Source organism: Podarcis filfolensis (genome assembly GCF_964270895.1).
Source record: "Podarcis filfolensis genome assembly, chromosome: 10".
In the NCBI taxonomy this organism is placed as follows: Eukaryota; Metazoa; Chordata; class Lepidosauria; order Squamata; family Lacertidae; genus Podarcis; species Podarcis filfolensis.
In genome coordinates, this window is record NC_139612.1 from 26834532 (window position 1) to 26861583 (window position 27052).

General features: G+C 43.1%; 2 protein-coding genes across 5 annotated transcripts in view; one reads left to right on the forward strand and one right to left on the reverse strand.

Annotated features, from left to right (window-relative positions):
* Positions 1-11511, forward strand: part of IRAK4 (interleukin 1 receptor associated kinase 4) — a 14694-nt gene extending 3183 nt beyond the window's left edge. Inside the window, exons 4-14 of one of the 3 annotated variants that reach the window (XM_083574576.1) lie at positions 502-681; positions 2580-2740; positions 3471-3535; positions 4000-4114; positions 5089-5198; positions 5617-5800; positions 6086-6148; positions 7105-7263; positions 7360-7391; positions 8731-8775; positions 11053-11511. In XM_083574576.1, coding sequence (XP_083430702.1) covers positions 502-681; positions 2580-2740; positions 3471-3535; positions 4000-4114; positions 5089-5198; positions 5617-5800; positions 6086-6148; positions 7105-7263; positions 7360-7391; positions 8731-8775; positions 11053-11092 — 1154 coding nt within the window. In that variant the 3' untranslated portion in view covers positions 11093-11511. Of the gene's footprint in view, positions 1-501; positions 682-2579; positions 2741-3470; positions 3536-3999; positions 4115-5088; positions 5199-5616; positions 5801-6085; positions 6149-7104; positions 7264-7359; positions 8776-11052 lie in introns of all 3 variants that reach the window. The other 2 variants (XR_014539286.1, XM_083574577.1) reach the window with 2 other exon arrangements.
* Positions 11512-13538: 2027 nt separating this feature from the next.
* TWF1 (twinfilin actin binding protein 1) lies at positions 13539-26323 on the reverse strand. 2 transcript variants are annotated; one of them, XM_083574696.1, is made up of 9 exons: positions 26196-26323; positions 23213-23290; positions 21738-21916; positions 20124-20219; positions 18279-18383; positions 17400-17525; positions 16098-16248; positions 15459-15580; positions 13539-14520 (listed from the first exon to the last, which is right to left on the reverse strand). In XM_083574696.1, exons 1-9 carry the CDS (start codon positions 26218-26220, stop codon positions 14350-14352), a joined length of 1053 nt encoding a protein of 350 aa, XP_083430822.1. In that variant the 5' UTR covers positions 26221-26323; the 3' UTR covers positions 13539-14349. The 2 variants fall into 2 exon arrangements, with proteins under 2 accessions (XP_083430822.1, XP_083430821.1); XM_083574695.1 differs by having other exon boundaries at positions 21738-21911; positions 26196-26319.
* Positions 26324-27052: the final 729 nt, after the last annotated feature.

Genomic DNA, 27052 nt, shown 5'->3' on the forward strand with positions numbered 1-27052 from the left:
TATGTTAAAAATCTGACAAACGTATATCCCACGTATTTGTATCATGCAAGCTACATTGTGATGACTTGGCCCTGAAAGGCATTCTAAAATATGTTGAATCATGCCACAAAACCTGGTCTCCTTGTACTCCTGAAATGCAAGGTTTTTCTAGAATATTCCAACTTTTTACATATTAGCATAACCCTAGATTATTTCATACAAGCAACCATCACAAGGGAAGGCACTTTATATTGATGCACAACATTATTGCTGCAGGTGAAGCTGGCACATTGTGTATTGCCCTCCTTACTAGTCCAAAACTGATACAGAAATTGGATTCTGTGTGGTTTTTGGTGATGTCTCTTTGCCCCAAAGTGTGATTAGATGCAACCTTAAGACACTGTGAAGATAGAGTCCAGTGCACTATTAAGCTATGACTGTTCTGTTTGTTGGTACAGAACAGCTTTCGGCAACCTGTTTCCCACCTAAAACCTGTTTTGACTGTTTTGTATTTTATGACAGATTCCATGAGGACAACAGACACTACAGTGCCCTTATCTTTACAAGAAACTACGTGTCTGAATGAAAAAGAAAATCAAGTGGCACCTGTATTGCCTCTCTCGGTTCCAGAAAAAGGGTGCCTAACTTCAGTTTCTTGCAGCCCAAGTACAAAAGAGAGTTGCTTGCCTCTTAATGACTCAGGTAGGCAATTATTCCTTCTATCACTCCCCTCCTGCCTTTTAGTCCAGTCCATTATGTATTGTGGAACATGATACTAGGGGACGTAATATCAACCACATGCAAATCTGAGGTGGAGATTAGGGTTGCCATATGACCAGAATTTCCCAGACATAGCTGGGATTTGGCCGGAAACAGTGTCCTGGCAGAAATCACTGGAATGTTTGGGAAAATCTGGACGTATGGCAACCCATGTCGGAAGAGTAGATTTTGGTGAATTTCCTTAAAAATAGCTCCAAAAAACCCTTCAAAATAAAACACAGCAACTTTTGTGTCCAGATTTTCACTTTTTGAAATATGGCAACCAATATTTAAACCAGATTAAGGGACATTGAAGAATAAAACAACAAGTTAGCTGTAAATAAAATTTGCTCCCCCAGTTCTATGGTTTAAATACAACAGATAACAGGGTCATTTATATTTCATAATTAATAATTCCAGTCCCATGCAGGGACTTTATGTTAGCCCGACTAAATGTTTTTTCCTCACCTTTTGTCAAGGATAGATATTTAAACATCCCCAGAAACGATAGACACTGTGGATGTTCTTTGAATGTGCCAGAAACTGTAGAACATTCTTTACTACTGTCTATTGTACAACCAGCTATGCAAACACATGCTATCCCCCTTTTTGGGTAGACTTAATATCACAGGACAATGAAAATATCAGATTCTGTCTGACATTAACCCTGAAGTAACTGCAAGGGTGGCTGAGTTTTTGTCAATAGTATCTCTTAGTGGTGAATGGCACTATTTAGCAGAAAGAAACTCCAATGAAAATCCTTGTTATTGCATATTTTACATGGCTGTTTTTGTATATAAAATTTTATTTATGGACGTTTTGTGATGGCCAAATAAAGGTTTGGTGAAGTAAGTAAATATGGCAACCCTAACAGTCTAGCAGGTTATATAAATCCAGAGTTGTTTACTCAAGATGATTGCCTTCTAGGCAGTTCCAGGGAGGAGGGGCAAGTGGTCTCTTAATCTGCTGGATCTTAACATTACAACAACTACTATAGCATTGTTTTAAGCAACCTGCTGTCAAAATATGCCAAATTTCCGTTCTGAAATAAAATGTTGGAATGTTTTTTTCCCCTTCTTCCTTTGCTAACCAACCTATTTGCTTAAAGATATCTTTACTCATAGCCAGTGAGGTTGGGTGGCAAATCGCTCCCCCCCCCCATGGAAAAGTTTTTGTTTCAGAAGCAAATTAGAAGCAGCAAGCAGAAGCGAGTTGCAAATTCAGTATTTGGCAAGCATGGCAGTTTTCATGTGTTTATCTTTTGTTTACTAAATACAAGGAAAACAAACACATTAAATTAGATCACTTTCTGGGGCATCAGAAATTGTTCCAGTGCTAGCAGAAGAGTTTCCTATTAAAAAAAAAAAAAAACTTCCAGAAAACTCTGGTCAGTGCTTGTAGCTAGCGAGTTGCAAACTTTTTCAGGGGTGGAAAACTGTTTTTCTATCGAGGAGCAGATATCCCTGGGGCTAATCTGTTTGGGGCTGCATGCTGATAGCAGGTGGGGCACTGTGGTCTCTCTGCTACTTTCTTTGCCCCATATTTCTCCCTTGTTCCTACCTGTGTGAAACCAGGCTGAGCCCTGAGTCATAGATTCCTCTCCTTTGACTTATACAGCCTTGCATAAGAATAGCTAACTGATCTTCATCTTGCTTTCTCTCCACCTTTTGCTGGCATCTCCTGAAAAGGAAAGACAAATCTCTGTAAGGTAAATAAATCATGGCAAGATTTGTGGTGCTGGGATTTGAATTTTTTTATTATTATTTTTAAAAAACCCTGCTGGCTCCCCACCCCATAAAAAATTGAATTTGAGATCTCCACTCACGCTTCTTCTCTTTCAGTATTGCAGAGCTTTCCGTTTGATAAACTGAAAATTCTTACAAATAACTTTGATGATCGAACTGTGTCGGCTGGTGGCAACAAGATTGGCGAAGGAGGTTTTGGAGTGGTGTACAAAGGATGCATTAATGGCAGAACAGTGGCAGTGAAAAAACTTACTTCTGTAGGTTTCCTGTTACTATGTATATCATCATTTGCACTGTTAATTATCTTCTCTCTCTCTCTCTCTCTCTCAAAGTGTAAGCGAAGTTGAGGCATGAAAATGACCAGTTGTACCAAACTATAGTTTGGGGAAATGGTATGCCACAAGTGACAGGCAGAATGGACACACATCTATCATATAACATTTAAGAGCAGAGCAGAGGAAGTATTGCAAATTTGGGGGCTTTTTATATTATGCATTTTTTTGTAATAAATCCGATAAAGAATAATATTTTATTGTGAAATCCTACTCACAAGCAAGCCCTTTTGAATTCAGTGGGGCTTACTCATATGCAGTCTAAACATGCCCCTTCGTGTAATCTTGTCGTTATCCCTTGCACCCTAGAGTATTTTTCTTTTCTTTTTTGGTCCCTTAGTGCCCTGGACTCATTTGGGAGGAAGGTATGAGATAGAAATCCCCCCATTGTGGCTCCTTGCTTGTGGAATTCTCCCACCAGTCATCTTCTATGCTGCTTGTTAACAAATACAAAGATGCTAATGAGTTCACTTGCAGTTGGGTTTTAAAGGCTCAGAGCTAGCTTTCCTTACTGCTGTGTTTCTGTTGATGCACATCATTGAGTATCTCTGAGCAATACCTAGAAGATACAGAAAACCGGTCTGGTTCCCATTAACCTCCCTCCCTTCAGCTTCTGAGTGTCCCATTAATTTATTTATTTTAAATGCCATTATAGGTGACCGATGTAAGTATCGAAGACCTGAAAAAGCAGTTCGAACAAGAAATCAGCATTATGGCAGAGTAAGTCATGTGCAGTTTTCCCCCTCTATACAACCACAACCAAAATCTTAGCACAAGATCCAGCTCCCCACCATTCCCCAGTTCTGACTGCTTATTTTACGGCGGGGGGGGGGGAGAATAATGCATGCTGGAGTTAAAGATGTGCATAGCGCCTCGTGTACTTTGATCCTCACTATTTTGAGCGCTGCTTGGCAGTGGCCCTCCTGCAAGCAATGGGAATTTTCCCCATCCCTACATGGAAATTCCAAGGATCGAACCCAGAAGCTTTTGCATGCATGTTCTCTGCCACTGAATTGTGCATGAAAGCAAACTATTGGCATCAAATAAACTCACGTAGTTTGTGTTACTGAGATCGTTGATCAAGATTATGTCTAGGTTCATTGGAGCCCTCTTATTCCTAACCTTTCAGAACAGTAAATACGAAAACCCAGACTAACAAGGCCGTTTGTTTGTTTTTGTCACAGATGTCAGCACGAGAACCTAGTAGAATTGCTTGGATTCTCAAATGACTCCGATCAGCCTTGCCTTGTTTATGATTATATGCCTAATGGCTCATTGCTTGACAGACTAGCTTGCCTGGTAAGTGAAATACTTGCTTATTGTCGATGCCTCTTTGAAACTGCTAAACTGAGAGGGGGGAAACTGAAATATCTGGAATCTATTGTAGATGTGAAGTATCTGATCACAAGGTCCTTTTCCCCTTGCAGGCCTCTCCTATTGATTGTGGTGAAGGATAGCTCTGAATGTGCAAAGATATGTGTGTACAAAGCTACCTTTTAATACAGTGGCAAGGGCAGCCTTTGTAGACAGAAGCTTTGTAGACAGTATAAAAACTGGAGCACATGATATTTCACATTTTGCAAAGCTGGTTACTTGAAACAAGAACATCAGGCAAATATTATTTGGTGGCATTGATTGGTTTTCCTCTTATCACTGTGTATATCACTGGTATGATGTCAATCATCTTTTCATTGTTTACTTTGGCACAATTTTATTCCATTTTGAGGGGCGATCAGCTTCATTTTCTTAAGAAGGCTATGGTGTTAGCTTTAAAGAGGAAGACTTCTGTGTTTTGGTCTGGTTTGGATAGTTTTATACTGCATTGGGTTCAGGGTTATGTGAATGAGCCTGCTTGGGCTTATGCACCTCCTTTTCATCCGAGATGGCCACAGTGAGCAGCTCAGAAGCTTTGACTTCCTGTTTTAAACTAAGCTAGAATTTATGGTTGTGTCCAAACTAAAGAGAACTCTGGTTAATTCAAACCATGGTTTGAATTTAAACCATGGCTTGCAGGCCAGTGTTTCCCAATTGTCAGTGTTTATACTACATTTTTTAAGATTTACCTTGAGAGAGTCTTTGAACCTCTTTTGTTAACCACCAGCATTACGCTTGCCATTTTTAAGTTCAGAATAGAGTAGTTGCTTTGGAAGGCGATAATCAGGCATCCACATAACATGACCAGTCCAGCGAAGTTGAAGAATCATTGCTTCAACACTTCGATATTCTAGGCCTCTCTGCCTAGAAATATTGACTCACTTCCACTTGTTTTTAAGGATAACACGGCACCAATTCCTTGGGAAACAAGATGTAAGATTGCTTATGGGGCATCCAATGGAATCTGTTTTTTACATGAAAATAACCACATTCACCGGGATGTTAAAAGGTAAAATCTAAAAAACTAATTATTGCACTAAGGACAGATAGTTCCATCTTTGTTTTGTCAGTATTCTTCAAACATGCTTTTTAAATTAAAAAACACACAAAAACATTTATGGTGATTTGCGGACAGGGCAATATTTATCTTCTACGTTTTTCTTGACACTGAATAGAAGAAGGCAACAGTGTAAAGATAATTGTTGCTGGGTGTGTGATTGTTTAGTAGAGAAAAGAGTTTTGGATGTGGCCATAATTCTCTTTTATCCCACAAACTACAAGCATGGAATAACAATGAAACCTGCAGTATTAGCTAAAAGAACAGCTCCCACCTTACTTTTCATTTGATTATTGCAGCACCATCTCCTTGAGAAGGAGTGTTGAAGAACCTAACAGAATTCAGTCCCCCTTTTTTGTTTTTTTTCCAGTGCAAATATCTTACTTACTGAGAACTTTGTGGCGAAACTGTCTGACTTCGGACTTGCAAGGGCTTCAGTAAGGTTGACGCACACTATCCTAACGGACAGAATTGTCGGAACAGCAGCCTACATGGCCCCTGAAGCTTTGCGTGGGGAGATAACCCCGAAATCTGATATCTTCAGCTTTGGTGTGGTGAGTGAAAAAACACCGAAAAGTTATTCGGAAGCTTATATATATGAGAGTAGTGCTATTAATATGTGCAAGGCTAGTAGTCTGATAATAGGCAGGTTCAGCAAAGAGAGTATCAGCTGCCTTGGGATCAATTGTTGAAGGAAGGCCTAACAACCCTTTCTTTTAAAACCTTTCGTTACACAAGGTTTTTCATTGAGTGGTTCTGTGCACTGGTTTCTGATAGTAATTCATGACATGCATTTCACTTTTTTTGTTGTTCTTGTTTTCTGATTATCTTTCTTTTAGGTGTTACTTGAAATAATAACTGGACTTACTCCTGTGGATGAAAACCGGGACCCCCAATTATTGGTAATTTATTCTTCTAGAGATACGTTTAGAATAAATACACATTGCATTTTTCAGCAAACTAGAAGTTAGCTGCTGTGTCAAGCCTGTTGAAGAATCTGCAGCATCAATAGACCATGACTTAGGTTAAAACAAGAATTCTGGCAGGAGTTCACATTGACTAGAATGTCAGTGAATTACAACAAGACCATTGTCTTGTTGTAATTAAAGTGTGTTACTATGATTGGTGGTTTAGCCCACAGCGCAGGTGGCGCTGTGGGCTAAACCACAGAGCCTAGGGCTTGCCGATCAGAAGATCAACGGTTTGAATCCCCGTGACAGGGTGAGCTCCCGTTGCTCAGTCCCTGCTCCTGCCAACCTAGCAGTTCGAAAGCACATCAAAGTGCAAGTAGATAAATAGGTACCGCTCCGGCGGGAAGGTAAACGGCGTTTCCGTGCGCTGCTCTGGTTCGCCAGAAGCGGCTTATTCATGCTGGCCACATGACCCAGAAGCTGTACGCTGGCTCCCTCGGCCAATAAAGCGAGATGAGCGCTGCAACCCCAGAGTCGGCCACGACTGGACCTAATGGTCAGGGGTCCCTTTACCTTTACTACAATGTCTGCATGAGCATGCAACTAGAGCCAAGGACTACACGTTGGGATTTCTTTAACTAAAGTCATGTTGCACTAGGGCAAAACACTTGTTTTTTCCAGGAGAGGCATTAAGCAACAGGACAACAAGCCAGAGTTGGTTACAGAGTATGGGCAGCATTCAGATCAAACTGATGGGAGGAGAAATAAATAAAGAGGAACCATTGATATGGGGTGGGGAATAAAAAGCGACTACCCTCTCTTTCTGTCTTGGCTTGTGTGAATGTGGCAGGGCTAGGGACTTTATGGTTCCTCCTCCTTGGGCTTATCTTCCCTCCCTGCCTTCATAGTCCTGCTCTTCCTCTGACGCTATTTCTGCTTCCAAACAGCTGTCTATCAAAGAGGAAATTGAAGATGAAGAAAAGACGATTCAAGATTATGTTGATGAAAAGATGAGCAGCTGGAATATTGCATCAATTGAACAGATGTATTCAGTTGCATGCCAGTGTCTGCATGAAAAAAAGAACAGGAGGCCAGATAGTAAGACGGTACCAGGATATTTTTATGCTCTTGTCCTTTGTATGGCTTTTGAGAGTGTGTTTACATTTGGCGAGTGTGAATTTATATTTCTGCTTCCCTTGCAGGTCAGACAACACTTGCAAGACCTGCTGGCTGAGTAAGGTCTCTCCTGTGCTGTGACTTAAAAGCAAGTCCACTGACGTACTGAGGCCTTGTGACCACTCTGTTCCCTAAGGTGTAAAAAACTAGACACAACACAGGATATTGGTTTGGGATCAAATAAGGCCACAACTTTATTGGTTACAGATGTGAGGTTTGTCCATAGGCATTGGGATAAGCAACTGCACGTCACTCCCACTCGCTGGGAGTGTTTCTAAGGGTGAAACTGGGGGGGGGGGATGCCCTAGGACCTAGGTCAAATCAGGGTATCCCCCAAGCAGTTCCCGTTGGAGGAGTGGTATGACCTTCGCCCCCGCCTGGGCATCGGGCAGGAGCTCTTCCTTCTGGATCCTTTTAACAGGATACCCTTACCTGTGGAGAGTTAGGCTACAGCCCCCCCTCCAAACAATACTAGGTTTACCCAATGCCTATCCGCCTTACGAAGTTGTGACGCTTCCTATGAGGTAGGCGAAAACCCAAATGGTGATGCCAATTAGCTAAGTGGGGGAAATTCCTGCCCGGCCCTTGAAAATTAGGCCACTGATATTGTCCATAGGAAGGTCAAACCATCCCTGAAAAACCCTAATCTGAGGGAGGGTGGGAGGACCGGTGCGGCAAGAGAAAGGCTGAAAGGCCCCACCAGCCAGACATTTAAACTTCCCCTGAGCACAGCACAAAGGGCCACGATTGGTCGGTTGGTCCCATGCCCAGGGGAACGCCCATTAACACCTACTGCCATTGGTCCATTTGGCAGGGATACGATCTGGCCTGTGATAGGCCGGTTTTCCAGGGCTTGCCTGCAAAGCCGCCCACCTGATAAGGGGGCAAATGGACTTAGATGCAAATTTTACATTTGTGTTCCTGTGCCGTTGCTTACAATTTCATAGACTTCTTTAAAAAGGGAATGTTATTTTGAGGCCCGGTTACTTTGTCATGGATCTTGGACTGTACAAGAGGGACACCTTTTTGACAGCCTTATGTGTATGCTGTTGTCCTAGCAAACTTATCACCCTCAATTCTGCCTGCCTGCAGCTTGGAGAACACCACTGTAGGTTTGGCTCCTTCTAGCAGAAATCCAGGTGTTGATACATTCCTTAAGCATCTCTGCTACAATTCTGAAATCTTTCTGTATGAGCAGCTTTCTGATCCACCTTGTTCTAAGCTCGTGTGTGACACTCCAATAACAAGAAGGTGCAAGAGCTGCACTATTACGTGCAAATCCACGCTAGCAGTTTCCTGGTTTCCTGTTGGCATCTATTTGACTAAAACTGCTTAAGAAAGTTGTCTTCAGCCGACTTGTCAATCTTGATTTTTTTCCCCCCTCTTGAAAACTATAGCTGCTGGAGCCCATCTTCCAGACTTGCCAGTGTGCCTAATCAAAAGTAAATGGAATCAGAGGAATTGGGTATACCGTATTTTTTGATCTATAAGACTCACTTTTTCCCTCCTAAAAAGTAAGGGGAAATGTGTGTGCGTCTTATGGAGCGAATGCAGGCTGCGCAGCTATCCCAGAAGCCAGAACAGCAAGAGGGATTGCTGCTTTCACTGCGCAGCGATCCCTCTTACTGTTCTAGCTTCTGGGATTCAGAATATTTTTTCTTGTTTTCCTCCTCCAAAAACTAGGTGCATCTTGTGGTCTGGTGCGTCTTATAGAGCGAAAAATACGGTACTTGCTGCTTCTGTAATTGATTTCTGAAATAACAGCTAACACTTGCAAGCAACTAATAATAATAAAAATGAACAGCTGGGATGGTCAAACAGCTTGATGCTGGGATGGTACTGTCGCTTCCCCGTCCCCACTTTCAAACTATATAAAAACAATCGCTGATGATTTTAATTGGGCAACTTATTCCGATTTGTGCCAGATGCAGAAACGAGGCCGTTTTTATCAGTTCTACCAATGGCAATTGCAGTCTGACTTTAAAAGGGAGCAAAGCAAACTTGGTGAGATGAAACAGAATAAGCAAAAGCTGCCTGTAGCGTGGGCAAGTAGATCTCTAAGCTGTTCTCCTGTGGAAAAACGCAGCAGCTAATGAGGCTGCCGTTCGCATAGCTCAAGCCATATAAAGGCAAGTGAAACGGGGGTGCCTAGAGCAACAGTTTATTTATTTTTTTTATAAATATTTATTCGATTTTTCAATTTTATACAAACAAAAAAGAAAAAGAAAAATATTAAAAACAAATCAATTTCGATATCAATTTTCAATAACATGTTTCTTTGACTTCCTCATACCTCCCCTTCTTGTTTTCTAGTTCAAAATGATTATCCAGCAAATCCTAATCTCTTAACATTCCTTTTAACTAACACCTTATTTTCCAATCAACTTTTTAAAATTTTATGACTTAAACAATATTTATCCCATTTCTTTTTATCATAACAGCTAGAGACCACATAAATTCAATCCAGCATCTTTCAAAGTTCATTAATTTTGCAATATTTCTGTAAATAGTCCTTAAACCTAGAGCAGCAGTTTAGAGAGAGCTAGGACTGCATGGTCCAACACACTCGGCATCCCGTGCCAGGTGAAAAATCCATTTTGTAAGCTGCACAAATGTGCTTGAGCCTTTGCCAACCTTGTTAAGTGGAGGAAGTGGCAATGATACATGTCTGCTATGAACAATCCAGATTTGTATATACCTGTGCTTCTGGTTCGGGGATTTTTACCAGGCTTGCAAGCGTGCAGGCTATACCAAATTCATGGTCTCAAAGATGTTTTTGAAAAGGCTATGCTAATATTCAGAAAGTGCTAAGCTCCTTGCCAAATTATGTGCTCCAGCTGTGACCTAAATGGCTCTGTTGGCTCATGAAGCCAACGCCAATCTTTTTCAAGAAGTATATTTCACGGTTCTCATGGGAACCATGAAACTGTGAACCTGTTCCGCCATTGTATTTTTGTCAGCATAAAGCCACATAGGCATACAAGGATAACCATAGAGTATGTGAATTGCCCTCTGTTATTTCTTCTTTTTTGCACCATTGTACCTTCTGAAGAGTTTTAGAGAATCAATCCTACTTATGATGGCACATCAACTTGGACTATCAAACAACCATTTTGTGCTGTCAAACAACTCTGCTACCCTTTTCTAAGATGGAAGACACCAAATACACCATGGACATTGTATTTTCCTTTTCAGTTCCTGTATTTTCTTTTCCAGTTCTTGTTTCTACTTAATGCATATGATGACTTTGAGATACAGTATATTCATGAGACAATGACTCGAGAGCCTTTATAAATTCAAAGTAGGTGATGAAAGAATTCATTTATTCAGCCAGAAGATAACATCTAAAAGATGAACATAAGTACCTATAATCAAAATCAGTTTATTCAGTACTTTAGTCTAACTGCATATGTTTTTCAAAGCAAGTTTTTTCCATAAATTATTTTGCAAAACTTTTCTAAGATATTCACTGCCCATCTCCTAGTATGTTAATATTTAATTAACAGACACTCAGGGTTGATCAATGTAGAATAAATTTCATCCCTGGCATGCTTTCCTAGATTTTATTTTGGTCAGGCGACTCATTGATTATAGCATGATGATGTGTCTGCCTATAACCCCACTTCTGAAGATACATCAGGTGAAAAATGACAGGGCAGAAACTCAGCATTGCAGTGGGTGAAATGATGCACTTATTGTGCCTTTGTAAATACATGCAGGCAGTGGAGAACAGCACAGAGAAGAGCAGAAGCCTCATAAACAGAACTGCAAGACCTCAAGGAACGACACTCTCCATATGAACCTACCTGGACCCTGAGATCATCTTCTGAGGCCCTTCTTCATGTGCCTCCTTCACAAGAGGTCCAGCGGGTGGCAACACAAGAACTGGCCTTCTCTGCAGTGGCTTCCTGTTTGTGGAATGATCTCCCCAAGGAGGTTTGCCTGATGCCTTCGTTATACACCTTTAGATGCCAGGCAGAAACATTCCTTTTTATCCAGGTCTTTGGCCAACTAACATCCTCTATCCTTTTAAATATGCTTGGGGGAGGGAAGATTGGGGAGTTATTGTTTTCTTTTTTTCTTGTTCTTGTTGTGTATTTTTGTCTTGTATTTCTGTGCTGTGCACTGCCCTGGGATCTACAGATGAAGGGTGGTATACAAGTTTAATAAATGATAATGTATTTGGGGCCAGAGGAAGGTGAGTTTTTTTCATCACTGGACTAGCCTAGAACACACGTCACAAGGGGTAGCACAGCAGTGGGGAATCTGGGCCCATTTAGACCTGGCAGAAGTCCTGCATGAAGTGGCGCTGGTGTGGATTTTTGGGGCGGGGGCAAAGACATGATCCTTTTCAGTAGTCAGGATCCACTGAAATGTTGTGCTTGGAAAGCAGTTCTCTTCGTTCCACTGTCACAGTGACAGGAAAGTGGAAAGGCCGTCACCCGACCCCTATCATATCGTGCAGTCACCTGGCCCTGCCCTTTGCAGTCTGACCCACCCCAGTGATAAGACACTTGGCTAGTTTCAGAATAACATATCCCTAATGGTTAACTGCAGCCACATTTCATGCACTCCATGCTCCTGCTAAAACAGCCTCTTAGATTCCTTGAATTACCCTTCTACAGCAGTTTTCTTGGTGCACGAATGCCAACGCCTGCTTATCTTGAGAAGATAAGAACTAAGAACAATGTGCTATTTGTCATGGGCTGCAAAAGACAAAAGTATTAGGGTTCGACGTGGGACACTCAGTTACAAATCATCGCCTTTGTACACCATTTGTTCCATGGAAAAGATTAGCAATAGTTATGCAGTTAAAACATGTCTGCTTAATCTGCAGCAATTCACTATGCAAAACTGTCTAGTGATGCATGTGTTAAAATATGCAATAGAAGGCACATTTCGGGGGTTTTCCCATTCTGTTTTAAACCAAGGAGCCTATGCCGTTTTTCATTAGCAGCAGTTCCATGTTGCCGAAAGAGCATAGCCGCAATCTCATTGTTCCAGCCAATGCCATTTTAGGACAGGAAGTGAAGTTCTGAAGTCCTTCCACCAGCTCCCCTGGGTTCAAATTTATTGGAGCGTTTTGGAAGAAGCAAGCTATGCTGCTACTGTAAAGAGGGAACTATTCCCCTAGCAGAACCGAAGTAAAATGCAGTGTCTTCATTTCAGGGAGTAACCAACATGGCATGCTCCATGTGTTGCTGGAGTACAGTTCCCATCATCTCTCACTATTGGCCAGGTTGGCTGGGGCTGGTAGGTTGGAGTCCCAACATCTGGTGGGCTATTCCTGCACTGAACCTGGAACAACCTACAGCAGGGATGGGGAATCTGTGGTCCTCTAGATTTCATTGGATTCCAACGCCCTTCAGCCCCATACAGCTTGGCTATAGGTCAGGGATACCATTCTTGGCTGTAGGTCAGGGATACCCCAGCAGCACCATTCTTGATCTACAGCAGTGATGGCAGGTTGCCATCCAAATTAGCTTACAACTCAGTCCTTTTGTTATTCCAGTAAGGAAGTGTTTAGCCATGATCACAGTAGAGCGGCATTAATATGCTGACATTACAAGAGAGCCAAACGTTTGTGATTAACAGTGATCTGCGAAAGTTCCATGGAAAGGTGAAACGCTTTCTTTTCAGCAACCTTTTAAATTTAAACAAATTGTTTCCTTTAAAACAAGCTCTCGCCTACCATTTATACTGGGAGGGAGAGACAAAAGGCCACGGAAGCAGTTTAGTGATCTGAAGGTTAAGAAAGACCAACTAAGGCAGGGAATGTCGGTTACATAAAGCCCTAGTGAATTCAATAGAATTTACTTCCAAAAACTGCTAAAAATGGCTAGGAGATAAACATTTGGGGACCTCAGTAAGAAGCACAGATTATTTAACGTAGAAAGCTGGGATGGTGACCATATGTGTACTTTAACTGTTCACTTACTGGGAAGCAGTTGTTCATGGTTTGCATCAGCTGTGGCTGTTGTTCAACAGAAACAGATAGTTTTTGCTTAATCCGACTGCATTAAATCAGCTGGGAAAAGCTTGCTTCCTCAACCTAAACATATTAGTTTGTCTCAAACTACAACCATTTTGTTATTTCATACCTGCTGCCTGGAGAACATCTTTACTTAGATACAAGAAACACATGAGGATACGCTTAATGGTTTGCTCATGAACCGGGCCAGAACTGAGAGTCAATCACATCACAGCAGTTTTCATAATTTAATTAGATCAGAATGATTTGGATGGTGAAAACTCTTATTTCATAGCACTTGGTGTTGCTTACAGAATCACATTTTTCAAACATGTAGTGCTTAACTTTATTGCCAAACATGATTTATGTAAAAAATAATAGTGTTATTCTCTCAGAAGACCAGAAATGTATTGTTAGAAGGCTACAAAGAATATAATTTTGGGTCCCTGTATCAAATGAGTCAGGTTTCAGTCTTGCGGCAGCCAGATCTTAAACATCTAGTTGGAATAAAGGCCCATGGATCTCCATGGAATTTGCTTCCAAATAAATGTTTAGGATCATGGTATGAAAACAGTGGAATAAAATATTGCACTGTTAGTTTGTAGAAGGACAGGGGAAGTACAATGGAGAAAAACAGGGCCCAGTCCTGCCAATTTTTATTCTAAAGCAGCAGCTCCCTAAAAAGTAGATAATGCGAGAGAGAAAAATTCAATATCTAGCTAATGATCCATTTTGTGTTGTCACTAAACTGACTTCAGACCTATATATGTTACATATAGAGTAGTGTTGGAACTGTAAGGCTATGATATTAATTCATATTAGAATTAACCTTATACAAGCTTCTAGTTTTAGTTTAACCGAATTCATTACAACCACAGGCTGTGGACCTTGTAACATCTAAGGTGGCGTCTCAAGTGCAGCGAAAAATCACAGGTCACCTTATTCTCCTGGAAAAAGAGGGGTGTGGAATGCTTTCAGTTCATTTCTAAAGGCTAGGGTGGGTTCCCTAACCCCCACCGTAACGCTTCTGTTCCCGGCGCTGCATTTAGTCAGTAGGTGTTTCGGCTTCTGCCGGGCCCCTGATCAGCCTTCGGATTCCCCTTTTGCCTGCGGGTCCTTTCGGCTTAGCAAAACTCTGCTTGTGTGCATGTTGCTTGGGATGAACTTCTTCATAAAGGAAGTCAGCAGTTAACTCTTCCCCATCGCCGATTTCAATCTAAGTGATTTGGAGAAGAAGCGTAAGGATAAATGCAAAGGATTTGGTTCCTGCACTGCTGACAGTTTCGTACGCCTTATGACTCTCATCCAAAGAAACACATGAGAGTCGCCATCAGTGTAACATCTTTGCATGGCTGAGTGTTTTATGAAGAATGGATGCCTTTTCCAGACTATTTAAAGAAATATTATAGTATGATGAACGGGCAAGCAGGATTTGAGCTATGAGCAACCAAAGTACTTCGTTTATAACATTATGGTTATTATTTGATAGATAGAAGATAGGGTGCAGCAGAAGTAAAGAAACAACAACTGGGAAAAGAGGTGGGAAGTCAAGAAAAATGAGAGAAAATACAAAATTGTGTTTTGACTGTATATGTTTAAAATGTTGAAATTTAATAAAATATAATTGGATCCCCCCCCCTGCATGGCTATAAAGCACCATGTACTCTTGATGGCGCTGTATGAAATAGCATGCAGAACCATCTATTGGTGGGTCAGAGTTAACTAGTGGTTATTTTATATTGGTTAAACTTGGCTAACAGAGAATAGAAAGGATAACATTAAAAAAATGTAGTCCAATCTTCTGCAGGATTAGGTAAACCTAAGTCTATTGAAATCAATGGACATAGGTGCATCTAGTTATCCATAGGAAAAATGGATCACCTTGCATCATAGTGATAGCAGCTCATTGGCAGCTGAGCAGGCCCAGCCTGCTGGTGAAACAGTATGCCAAAAATGGGGGAACCCAAGATTTGGCAGGCCATCCAAATTTGCGTTCCAAACCCCTGCACTTCTGTACGTGCACAGTCTTTGTGCAACAGTGCTCAGCACTGTCTGTTCCATCCATCTCTCAGGTAAAAATAAATGAGAAGAACAAGCATGCAGGGACCTACATCTGTGGGATGGCGCAGCACAAAAATTACACAACCCCCTTACCTTTCTGATGATCTGCATCCACAGTTGTCTTTCTACAATTTCTAGTAGAGGACTCTTGCAGCTAGAGTAGAGCATCCGTTCTCGTATACTGCACATATAGCCCGGCATGGAGTAGATAAAAACTGCAGAATGTTTCAAGCGGTGAAAGATTATTCCTAATATAATCCTTTAATAAGACTTGTTGCAAAGGTTGAATGATTAAGCACTTCCTTTCTAAGACTGGAAGACCATACACACACACACACACACACACACACACACACACACACACACACACTGGTACCTCGGGTTACATATGCTTCAGGTTACAGACTCTGCTAACCCAGAAATAGTACCTTGGGTTAAGAACTTTGCTTCAGGATGAGAACAGAAATCATGCAGCGGCGTGGCGGTAGCAGGAGGCCCCATTAGCTAAAGTGGTGCTTCAGGTTAAGGACAGTTTCAGGTAAAGAACAGACCTCCGGAACGAATTACCATAAGTAGGGACACTGTGTGTGTGTGTGTGTGTGTGTGTGTGCGTGTGCGTGTGCGTGTGCGTGTGCGTGTGTGTGTATGGGATACTAAGCTGGAAAAAACCCCTAAATCAATCTTGCTGCTATAAAGACCTACTCAAGTTCATACACAGAAATACTTGCATACCTATTGATTCCAAGTAGTCTCCTTCGTGGGAATGTTTGTAGAGGAAAAAATGGTACCGTGCCGAGTCTTTTGGAATTCTTTTCGGCAAGTCCTTCAGCTCCGTTGGGAGTGTACTAGCCAGTTCGATCGTTTCATTTTTCATATCAATTTGCTGTTAGCACACATAATATTGGTTGGAATTAAGACGCGTAGCAAAAGCCGTTCTGATTCAAGCAAAATACCACTAGAGCAGGAGCGGGGGAAATCTTGTGGGCCGATCTTGGCCCAACGATTCTCTGAAGCAACCCACCTCCTCCACTGAAAGAAGGAGGGGGGAAATGCTTCAAATGGCGCTTTTGGAATCCACAGCTAGGCAGTATTCTACCCCCGGCTTCAGCAGATGAGAAGGGAGAGCTTTATTGCACAGCTGAACTCAGCACTAAGCAGGATTTCCCACCTTCCCCCTCCCAATCAGCTGATGAAAAGAGAGGCTGAACCTGCTTGGTGTGGATGTTTACAAGTGACAGCAATACAGTGGTACCTCAGGTTAAATACGCTACAGGTTACAGACTCCGCTAACCCAGAAATAGTGCTTCAGGTTAAGAACTTTGCTTCAGGATGAGAACAGAAATCGTGCTCCGGCGGCGCAGCAGCAGCGGGAGGCCCCATTAGCTAAAGTGGTGCTTCAGGTTAAGAACAGTTTCAGGTTAAGTATGGACCTCTGGAACGAATTAAGTACTTAATCTGAGGTACCACTGCTGTGGGGCTTCTCTGCTTTGCTGCTTTTGCTTTCAAAATGCAGCTTTTTCTCTCACCCCTGTCACACAGTGCGGAGGAGAGAAATAAAACTACATTTTGCATGCAAAAGCAGCAAAATGGAAGAGCCCAGCTCGCTGCTGTCACTTGCAAACTCCAGCCTTGTTTCCCCACCCCCTCCATTTCCATGGGAGGGAGGAGAGAAGCAATTTGCTAGTCCGATGCTCAGATCTTCCCAAAGTGCCAGCATTGAGTTGACAATAGGTCTCACGATGTGATTCCCAAGAGGGAATCCCACAAAGAGGAATTGTGGCAGGTGGGCAGCCCCGCCCACCTGTCAATCATGTGATGGCAAAATGACACTCACTGGTGAAATTTGATCCTGATAAGGATCTGGCCCATTGAGGCAAACTGTTCACCACCCAGACTTGTAATAAGAAATCCGGCTTGTAATAAGATGTGGAATTTTAAAAAACAGAGTCCCTTTTCTATTTCCACAAACAACAATGAGAAAACTACGCTCGTAACGTTCAGGATTACCTTCAAAGGATGAAACTGCTTACTCACCAATTGCACATAGTTAAGCTGCTTGTTTTTCAGTTTTTCCAGTGCCTGAAGGGCTTCTTTAGCTATAGGGAATGCTACACCTTGTAGAGTCTGGTGCTTAGTGTCAACACTGACGTCAGTTTGTACCTGAAAAGAAAAACAAGAGAGCAAAGCAGCTTGAAAAAGGTGACAGCTTAGAGAATCCTGTTTGTGCTCCACACAAAGTAGAGCCATTTGGAAAATTCATATGCAAAAGAGGAGGAGGATCCTCGTGGTAGAATTTCAAATCTTGAACTTTAAACTGTTCCGTACTCATCAAAACCTTTATTTCTTAATGAGGCTTTAAGAGGGTTTTCTTCACAAAAAGGAAACGGCAGCGTGCCAAATAGGGCTGACACAGGAGAGTGGAAAGTTTGTCTCTCTTTCTGTGTGAGAGTCAGACAGAAAAATAGGGGATTTGTTTCAATGCAAAGAATTTATGTGGAATAATAAGTGGATGGGCTGGTAGACACCAGAAAAAAACATTTTTTAAAAAAGCTTTTGGAGGAGAGATTTCAGGGCTACTGTAAGATCCTCATTTTGCTTTCTTCACCAACTAAACGAATGTATGCAGGAGATAGTGTGGCAAATTTTAATTCCTGAAATTAGTGCTCGTGGCTACTGTTTTATAGCGGGTCTTGGAAGAAATTCTTCCCCTCAAAGCATAAACAGTCACAGACATTCAAAACCAAACCTGGGAGATTCATTATTTGTGCTGATGTTTATGCACAAGGTAATTAGGACTAGAAGCAGCCCCCACCCACCCTGGTAGGCTCTCTGAAGCTATTTCACAATTTGGCCTACTTCTGTCTTTCCTTCAGCCTTGTAGAAATGCCTGGCTCCCAAGCCTAAGTGCAATACCTCGTTAATCTTGATCTGTCGAAGTTCTTCTTCGGCTGCGGTCAGAGGGGCAGGCGAGGACTGAGTTACCAAGTACTTTCGGTAACCGTTCAGCGAAACATCTTCCTGCGAACACAAAAAACCCAGCCGTTTCCCCCAAGTTTCCAAATTCTCCTCTGAAGCTTCCCAACTTGGGATCTTCTGACTATAAGAACAGCTTTATGACAGTGCTATGTGGGCCTTTTGGCTCCTGTGTTAAGAATGTGGGATAAACCTGCTGGATTAGACCAAGGACCCACTGAGTGCAACAGTTGGTCCCTTACCTTTCTCGCCCTGATCTGGCCACAGTGATCCATGCGACGGTCACCTCCACACTTGATTATTGTAACTCACTGTACGTGGGGCCACCCTTGAAGCTGACCCAGAAACTCCAGGGGGTGCAGAATGCCGTGACGAGACTCCTTATGGGGTCCTCGCCATGGGACCACATTCATCCAGTGCTTTACCAGCTGCACTGGCTCCCGGTGGAGTACAGGGTCAGGTTTAAGGTGCTGGTTTTAACCTTTAAAGCCCTATGCGGCCTAGGACCCTCATACCTATGGGACCGCCTCTCCTGGTGTGCCCCGCAGAGGACCTTAAGGTCCAAAAATAACAACACTTTGCAGGTCCTGAGCCTCAAGGAGGTTAGATTGGTTTCAACTAAGGCCAGGGCCTTTTCAGCACAGGCCCTGACTTGGTGGAATGCTCTGTCACAAGACACCAGGGCCCTGTGGGATTTGACATCTTTCCGCAGGGCCTTCAAGACGGAGCTGTTCCGCCTGGCCTTCAGCTTGGACTCACTCTGGCCCCTTATATGGGATTTGGTATATAAATTTTCCCTTGCCTTTTTTACTGGCCCATGTAGGACCATCATGGATAGCTGGCTCGGGTGAATATCTGATGTTTCCTCCCTTTATGGTCTTGATTTATGGACTACTACTAAAATGAGGCTACATTTTAAGATGTGTTTTAAGCCGTATTTTAATTAACTGGGTTTTTTTTCCTATTACGTTTTATTGGAATTTATATTCTGTGTTAGCCGCCCTAAGCCCAGCCCTGGCCAGAGAGGGTGGGGTATAAATTTATTCTTATTCTTATTCTTATCATCATCCTGTTTTCACAGTGGGCAACCAGATACCCGCAGGAAGCTTAAAGGCTGGACCTGAGTGGAGCAGCATTTTGCCCACCTGCGGTTCCCAGAAACTGGCATTCTGACACATAATGCATCTGACCGTGGAGGCAGAACATAGTCATCATGGCTATTGATAACTTTGATCTCCATGAATTTATCTAATGCTCTTTTAAAGCTATCCTGTGGTGAACATAGGAGTGGCACTGTTACGGTGTAGTCCCAACACAATAGACTATTTTCCTGATGTCCATGCATGCAGCACAGACATCTGTAAGGAGGAGGCTTTGGTGCAACCAGCTGTATGTACAGCTAGAGATGCAAAGACCCCTTCCTGATGGATGTCCATGCTGCACACACCGATAGCTCAGTTGACTAGAGCATGGTGCTGATAACGCCAAGGTTGCAGGTTCAATCCCAGTATGGGGCAGCTGCATATTCCTGCATCGCAGTGGGTTGGACTGGATGATCCTCAGGGTCACCTCCAATGCTACAATTCTATGATCTATGTCAGGAGGGCGCATGATGCTGAGAGCAGAGTTCTGCAGCACAGCCCTGCTTCTTACTCCCTTGTTAAACCAACAAGGGGCCTATAACGCCTGCACAGGACTTAGTGGACTTCAGTTGCCACATAGAAATGGAAGAGATGTTGCTTCCAAGGTGTCGCTCAGAAGCAAATCCCTCTGCAGAATACGCACCTTGTTGGTTCCAAACACTTCGTCTTTAATATGCCCACCTCCGAATTCTTTCTTCAGGGTTGCCCGGGTAGCTGCATACAACATTTTCTGACGAACCTGCCAAGAGAAGATTGAGTTTTTGCCTTGGAAGCCAGATAAATGGATGTTACAGACAAAAGTGACTCCTCAAAGGCCTAAAACCATTGGGCCTTGCTATCTGCTATGACAAACTACAGCCACAGCTCATGTAGATTCAATCCCTGGCATCTCCAGGTATAGCTGGGACTGCTCCACCTGAAACCCTGAAGAACTACTGCCTGCCAGCGCACTGCAGACACTGCTAAGCTGGCTCTGGGTATAACCCAGTGAACCTTCACCAACAAGCTCAGTTCACCATTTGTGACTGAAGTACTGGCCATCTTACTGCTCGTAAAAACTCTATGAGCACCGAACCCTGTATCACTGGAGGAACCAAACAGCAAATGTTACCAGCTTCATCCCCTAAATGCATTTGTTGTGCTTTAAGATCTCATTCCTTCAACCACTAGCCCAATACAGCAGCCCCACATAGTGGCATAGAAGAAGTCATGGTAATAATAATGATGATGATGATGATGATGATGTATTATTTATACCCTACCCATCTGGCTGGGCTTCCCCAGCCACTCTGGGCGGCTTCCAACAAAATATTAAAATACAGTAATGCATCAAACATTAAAAGCTTCCCTAAACAGGGCTGCCTTCAGATGTCTTCTAAAAGTCTGATAGTTGTTGTTCTCTTTGACATTTGGTGGGAGGGTGTTCCACAGGGTTGGTGCCACTACCGAGAAGGCCCTCTGCCTGGTTCCCTGTAGCTTGGTACCGGGATGTTATTCCACTGCAAGAGTTGTGGCTGCTACAATCACGTTCAAGGGATCAACTGTGTTCTCCAACCTAATTGGTTGTCTCTTAACCAGGACTCGTAAGTCTGGCTTCATCCATATGGTTAAAGTATTTCCATACTGCCCACAGCCATGTGAGAGAGCACTATGGGGCTACGTGGGTGTGTAGGGGAAGGAGAGGCTCAAACACTTGTTGTGAGAGCAAATAACTGTTACAGATGTTGCCAGGCTACAACTCTCATCATCTCTAACCATTTATCATGCTGGCTGGGGCTGATGGGAGATGGAAGTCTAACAATATCTGGAGGGGCACACATTGCCCAGCTCTGTATTAATATAATATAGTCGTACTTTGCAAGTTGAACAGAATCTGTTCCGGAAGTCCATTCAACTTCAATGTTTGAAAACCAAATTGCGGCTTCTGATTGGCTGCAGGAAGTTCCTGCAGCCAATCAGAAGCTGCGGAAGCCCCGTCAGACATTTGGCTTCCAAAAATAGTTCACAAACCAGAACAGTCACTTCCAGGTTTGCGACGTTCAGGAGCCGATTTGTTTGCAAACCAAGGTACGGCTGTACAGAGTTTGGTCAACGTTGCTGGATGACCTTTGATACCAGTTGGGTTTTTAAGTTGCCCACCCCTGGATTAAAAGGAAATCAATAGTTTGCTTAAAAACAAAACAAAAAACCAGTCAATCATGGCTTGGAAGTTCAACTTGTGTTTAAAAGTCACTTGATATTTCATTCCATTACTTACAGGAGAATGGTCTGGTGACCATGCAATAAAGATCCACTCATATCCTTGGGCATTTTGAGAATCTAATCTATAAAGAATATAACATGGCTGCTTTTCTTCAAGGAGTGGGAGAACAAAGGAATCATAATCGGCTTCCCAGGATCCAACAGCTTGTCTTGCTGATCCCACAGTCAGCTGTTCTGTGAAGACAGAGTTGGTACATGGCAGGCAAAAACTGATACTGTACTTTGTTTTGAAATCTGCTGAATGTACACTAAGTCAATGCTTAAGTACAAGAGGGTAAAGAAGTAGTACAAAGAGTAATTCACTCGATTAACAGAATGGTAGGAAGCCAGAAGTTTAATCTTTTCATAAAAAATTACTGTGGAATGTTAGGTGTCTAAAGACAGAAGGCCAAGATTGTATATTTCTCTAATACATATGAATATTCATCATTTTTTTAAAAAGGGATATTTGAAATGCAATTTTGCATTTAGAAATTGAGAACTGATACAAGGGATTGAAGAAGAAATCGAGCATTTATCCTTGGAGATATATTATAAAACTTTTAAAAATAATTATAATAATCATAATCATAATCATGGAAGCACTTTAAATTCTGAACCAGGGTTACCCATCAAAGAAACAAACTTCAGATTGACAGCTGAGGAAAACACAGGCCTATAAGGTCTCAATAATATTTTAAATTGCATTTTAACCTGTATTTTAAATTGGTTGTTTTTTTCCTATTATGTTTTTACTGTAATCTTACTGGTGTTAGCTGCCCTGAGCCCGGCTCTGGCCGGGGAGGGTGGGGTATAAATGAAACTTCTTATTATTATTATTATTAATATGGCTATAGATTATTTATTACGTGGTATTGACCTGAGCAGCTCTGCAGAATTTCAGGTAGGGTTCTTTCCCAGCCTTGGACCTAGAGATATTGGGGGGGGGGGCTGAACCTGAGATCTTCTTCATGCAGAGCAGATGACTACCACTAAGCTACAGACCCTCCTCTTTCAGGTAAGAGGAGTAAGTGGTCCTTAATTAAGGTGGTCCTTAATTTCAGTGGATCTACTCTGAGTAGAACTTGCACTGGATACAACCCAAAGCAACCAGTATACCGGGAGATATTGGTCAATGCTGGTTTTCCTTGACTCTGATGGGAAAATCCTACTAGAGAACAATGAATCTTACGTGAACCATTGTAAAAAAGTACTCTAAGCCTGAAGTCCGATGCTCGCTTACTTTGGAGTAAGCCGTACTGAACGCAGGGGGAATTGCTTCCGAGTAGACATGTATTGGTTTACACTGTTAATTATGTTTATGATTTTATTTAACCACAAAATTAATATTAAGGTGGCGAACATTTAAGCAAATCTTATTGACAAGCAGCCCTTGGTTCAAGAAATGGTATATTCAAGATGGGAAGCGATGCTTCTTTGTAAATGAAACTCTGTAAATGAAAACCGAAGGTTAAGAAAGCAACCACTTACCATTTTCAATAACTATTTTCAAAAACCTGTATTGTCCGTTTCTGGCTCTAGCAAAGGTTTCTTGGACTTCGCCGCTAGCTGCAAAAATATAAAAGGAAAGAAGATTGACCCCATTCACTTTGTACAAAATGGTACAATAGAGCACAGCTGAACATTACAAAATGTTAAAGTAAGGGCTTCAGCTATATTGCTCTTTTTTTGGCAAACATTTGAAAGGAAATGCTCTCAGCTGTTCTATGTACCTTTATGGGCATCAGCAGAAGAGTGGGTTATCATAAATATTGACTTTTTTCTTGAGATATGGAGATCTCTTAGGAGATCTCTTGAAGTGTAAAGTGGTATACAAGTCAAAGAAATGTGGACTTCATTAGGTGTACATCAAGATAGTGGTTCAGGCAAGGAATTGTGCCACCTAAATTCGCTTTGGTGTTACTAAATTTCTTTTGCTGCCATGCAACAAAGTTACATTGTTTCATATGATGTTACTCTCAGCCTAAAGCTTTAACCACAATATCTGATGTGTTTGGACTTTTTTTTGGCCTATTTTTTGTGTGCGTATTGGCTGTGGACACTGGTAAATCTACAATCCACAGAAGATTGGTGACAGGTGAATGCTTTCTATCAAACAGACAAATCAACAAAGGTCACAAGGGGACCTGCACAAATATGAGCAATTTTTACCGATATCCCCAGGATGGTTTTGTGACAGAGATCCCTGCAAGTAAACTAACTTTCCTGATGAAAAGCTCCATGTAATTAAAAGGTTGCATTTATTTTTAACACCAAGTGGTTTAACCAATAAAATATATTGTTCATTTTTTAAAATAAGCATCCTTTTGATCAACAAACTAAGTGGTATCTGCCTTAAAGTGTTCATCTGAACTTCAAACAATGCAACATTATACTTACAGTACAATCCTTTGCATGCTTACTCAGAAGTAAGTACTATTCTCTAGTGTGCTGTGGATTGTGTCCAGGTAAGCAAGCACAGAATTGCAGCTGACAAACACTATCTTAACCATGTCTATTCAGAAGTAAATTCCCAGGTAAATAGGGTTAGGATTACAGTCTCAATTACTGATGCCACAACCCATCACTTCAAATTTCCTAGGGATATATATATATATATAGTGCCTTTAACTGCCCAGCTATGACAATTAATAGATGAGTCATGCATAGCAACGTAAAAACATTTTCCTACAGGAACTAACATACAAAAAGAGTCACGTGCCTGTTACTGAGCTACAACCACTGTAAATTGATCTTTTGCCTCCTTAGGCTAAGGAAAGCAAAAGCACTGAATTGTGTCAGCTCCACAAAGCCACTTTGGGCAGGGATAAGTCCTCCCCTTTTGAATGTTTTCAGGAAAATTCTTAGAAGAAAAAGGAATTTTTCAGAAGACCCATTAAAAACCATGCCTAATCCTAATCACGCAGCCCAAATGACACGTCTTAATCTGAACACCGATACACAATAGCCTTTCAAAAGATGCAACTAGTCTCTTTTGCACGTTTATATGGCATTAATTTTCCCTGGCACTATTTAATTTTCCTATCTAAAAAAGGAGCAATTTAACTGGCAAAGCTTCTCTCCACGGCACAGCAATACAATACCCAGCAATTAATAACCAGCAGTTGCTGAATTTTTCTGCCTGTGCATCCAAACTCCACCTCACCCAGCTATGCTTTGATCTCACCACCACCACCTGGGAACTCCCTGATCCTGTTAGGAATTACGGGATTTCAAGGGGATTTGCATCAGGCTCCTCTTAGGGGGAAGTTAAGTCCCACAGTGGGTTTTCCTTCCAGTTTGACGCATGCATATACTGTACGCTGGACCAGGCTGTGATATATTCCTATACTGTATATGGTATTCTGGAGCGCAAAGCAAGCAGGAGAGAGTTGAAGAACTTTGCAGCACCGTCGCTCCTCGCTTTGCAGCGCAGGCTCTTGCAACGCCAGTCGCCAAGTCTGCGTGCAGGTGCAGGTCGAAGGAGGCCAGCGGCAGCCTGCTCCGCCCCCTCCGGCTTTAACGGGAAGAGGACATCTGCTCACGTCGCCCGCGCGCCCTCGCCCCAGCATCGCCCCGGGGGCAACCGAGCACGTTGCACTGGGCAAAAACTCCGCTTTGCAGGATGGCTTGTTTGTGTGTGTGTGTGTGTGTGTTTTGACTTGTGATTTTTTAGCTCAAGAGGCCGCCTTAGATTTGGATCAAACTATCAGACTCAGTCGCCCGGACCTTGGACTTGAGTCCGCAGCAAACAAGCAATTAAAAAAAAACTAAGGTGCACCAGGGATGCCAACTTAAATCTGATAAATTGGGTGGGCTGCGTAATGCATCACAAGACGCGGCGCATTTGAATGGCAATGCCCATCCACTTATGGGGGAGGGCAGTCCCTTCAAATATTTTATGGGGGGGGGGCAAAGCAACACCGGCCCCAGGAGTTGCTCCCTTGCGGTATCTTAAAAGAGGGAGCGTGTGCATGCACAAGCCGGGGCTCAAATTTGACCGTCTGAAATCCACACCCACTGACTTGGACCCTCTTCCCCTAGTGGGTGGGTGGAGGGTGAATCACGGCTGTGGCTCAGTCTGTAGTCTCAGGGTCGCGGGTTCGAATCCCACGTTGGGTAGGATTCCCGCAGTGCTGGGGGTTGGGCTAGATGACCCTCGGGCCCTCTTGCCGCACTACAATTCTGGACACGGTGAAAGGCACTCTGCGCGCGCTCAGAGGCTGAGCCGCCGCCGCCGCCCTTCCCCTTTCGGAACCGGCTTTAGGATGCCATGAAGTTGAGGGTGGAAAGGAAGAACCGGCTCCTTCCAAGTTACTTTTGCATTCAGACGCCGGAAGTTTGGCCCGATCTCCGTGCAGGGTAGAGAGAGGGGGGGGAGAGGCGGGGAGCCATTCATTGGGAAGGATCCAGCGCCTAGGGAGGGGCGCCGGGGGAAGCCGCGGGTGCTGCTGCCCGAGAAGGGGGTCGGTACCTTGGATGCCGGTCTGGTGGGACATGACGCCGAGCAGCCGCCGCCGGGAACCGCCGCCTCTCGGGCCGGGGGCAAAGGCAGGAGGCGGCGCCGGGGAAAGAGAGCCAGCAGACCGGCCCGGGACGCGCACGTGACGCGCCGCCGCCACTCAGCGCCCAGCTCGCCTGGGCCCCGACGGAGGCTCCTTCCGGCGAGGCGGCAGCGCCGGGACTCGGGCTGGAGGCGCCGGGGAAGCGGTGGAGTCGCCGCCGCCGCCATGTGCTCTTGCTACGCCCCGGCGCGGCTGGAAAGGAGCCCCATCCATGGAAACCGGCAGCCCCCGGTCCCTGTGCAAGTTGCACCGCCAGCTGACGTATAGAAACCCACGTCGGATGTCTAGATTTTGGCGGATTTCCCTAAAAGTAGCTCGAAAACTTTAGATTTTGCATTAAAAAGCTCCACAACTTTGCCCCCCCCCCCCAATTCACTTTTTGAATTATGGCAACCCTAGCTCCTCCAACTTTTCTCCGATGAAAATAGGCACGTTCTTTTCCATCACCAGTTCTTTTCCATAATAATCATCACCAGTGGGGGTTTTGTTGTTTGAAAAAAACTCAAGCAGACAATCATCACCATCATTTTATTTGTACGCCGCCTTTCCACAGTTAGAAACCATGCTCGAGGCGGCTTACAACGTGACAAGATTACAAAAATCATAAACAATAAATAAACCACATCAAAAAAATACACAACCAAATGGAAAACAATTTCCACATTAAAACTAAGAATAGAGCATCACTATCACAGTTTAAAAAGACATAGGTAAAAAATAACAGCAATTTTAAGAAACAAAAAAAGGAGCCCCCTCTGCCCAGCAG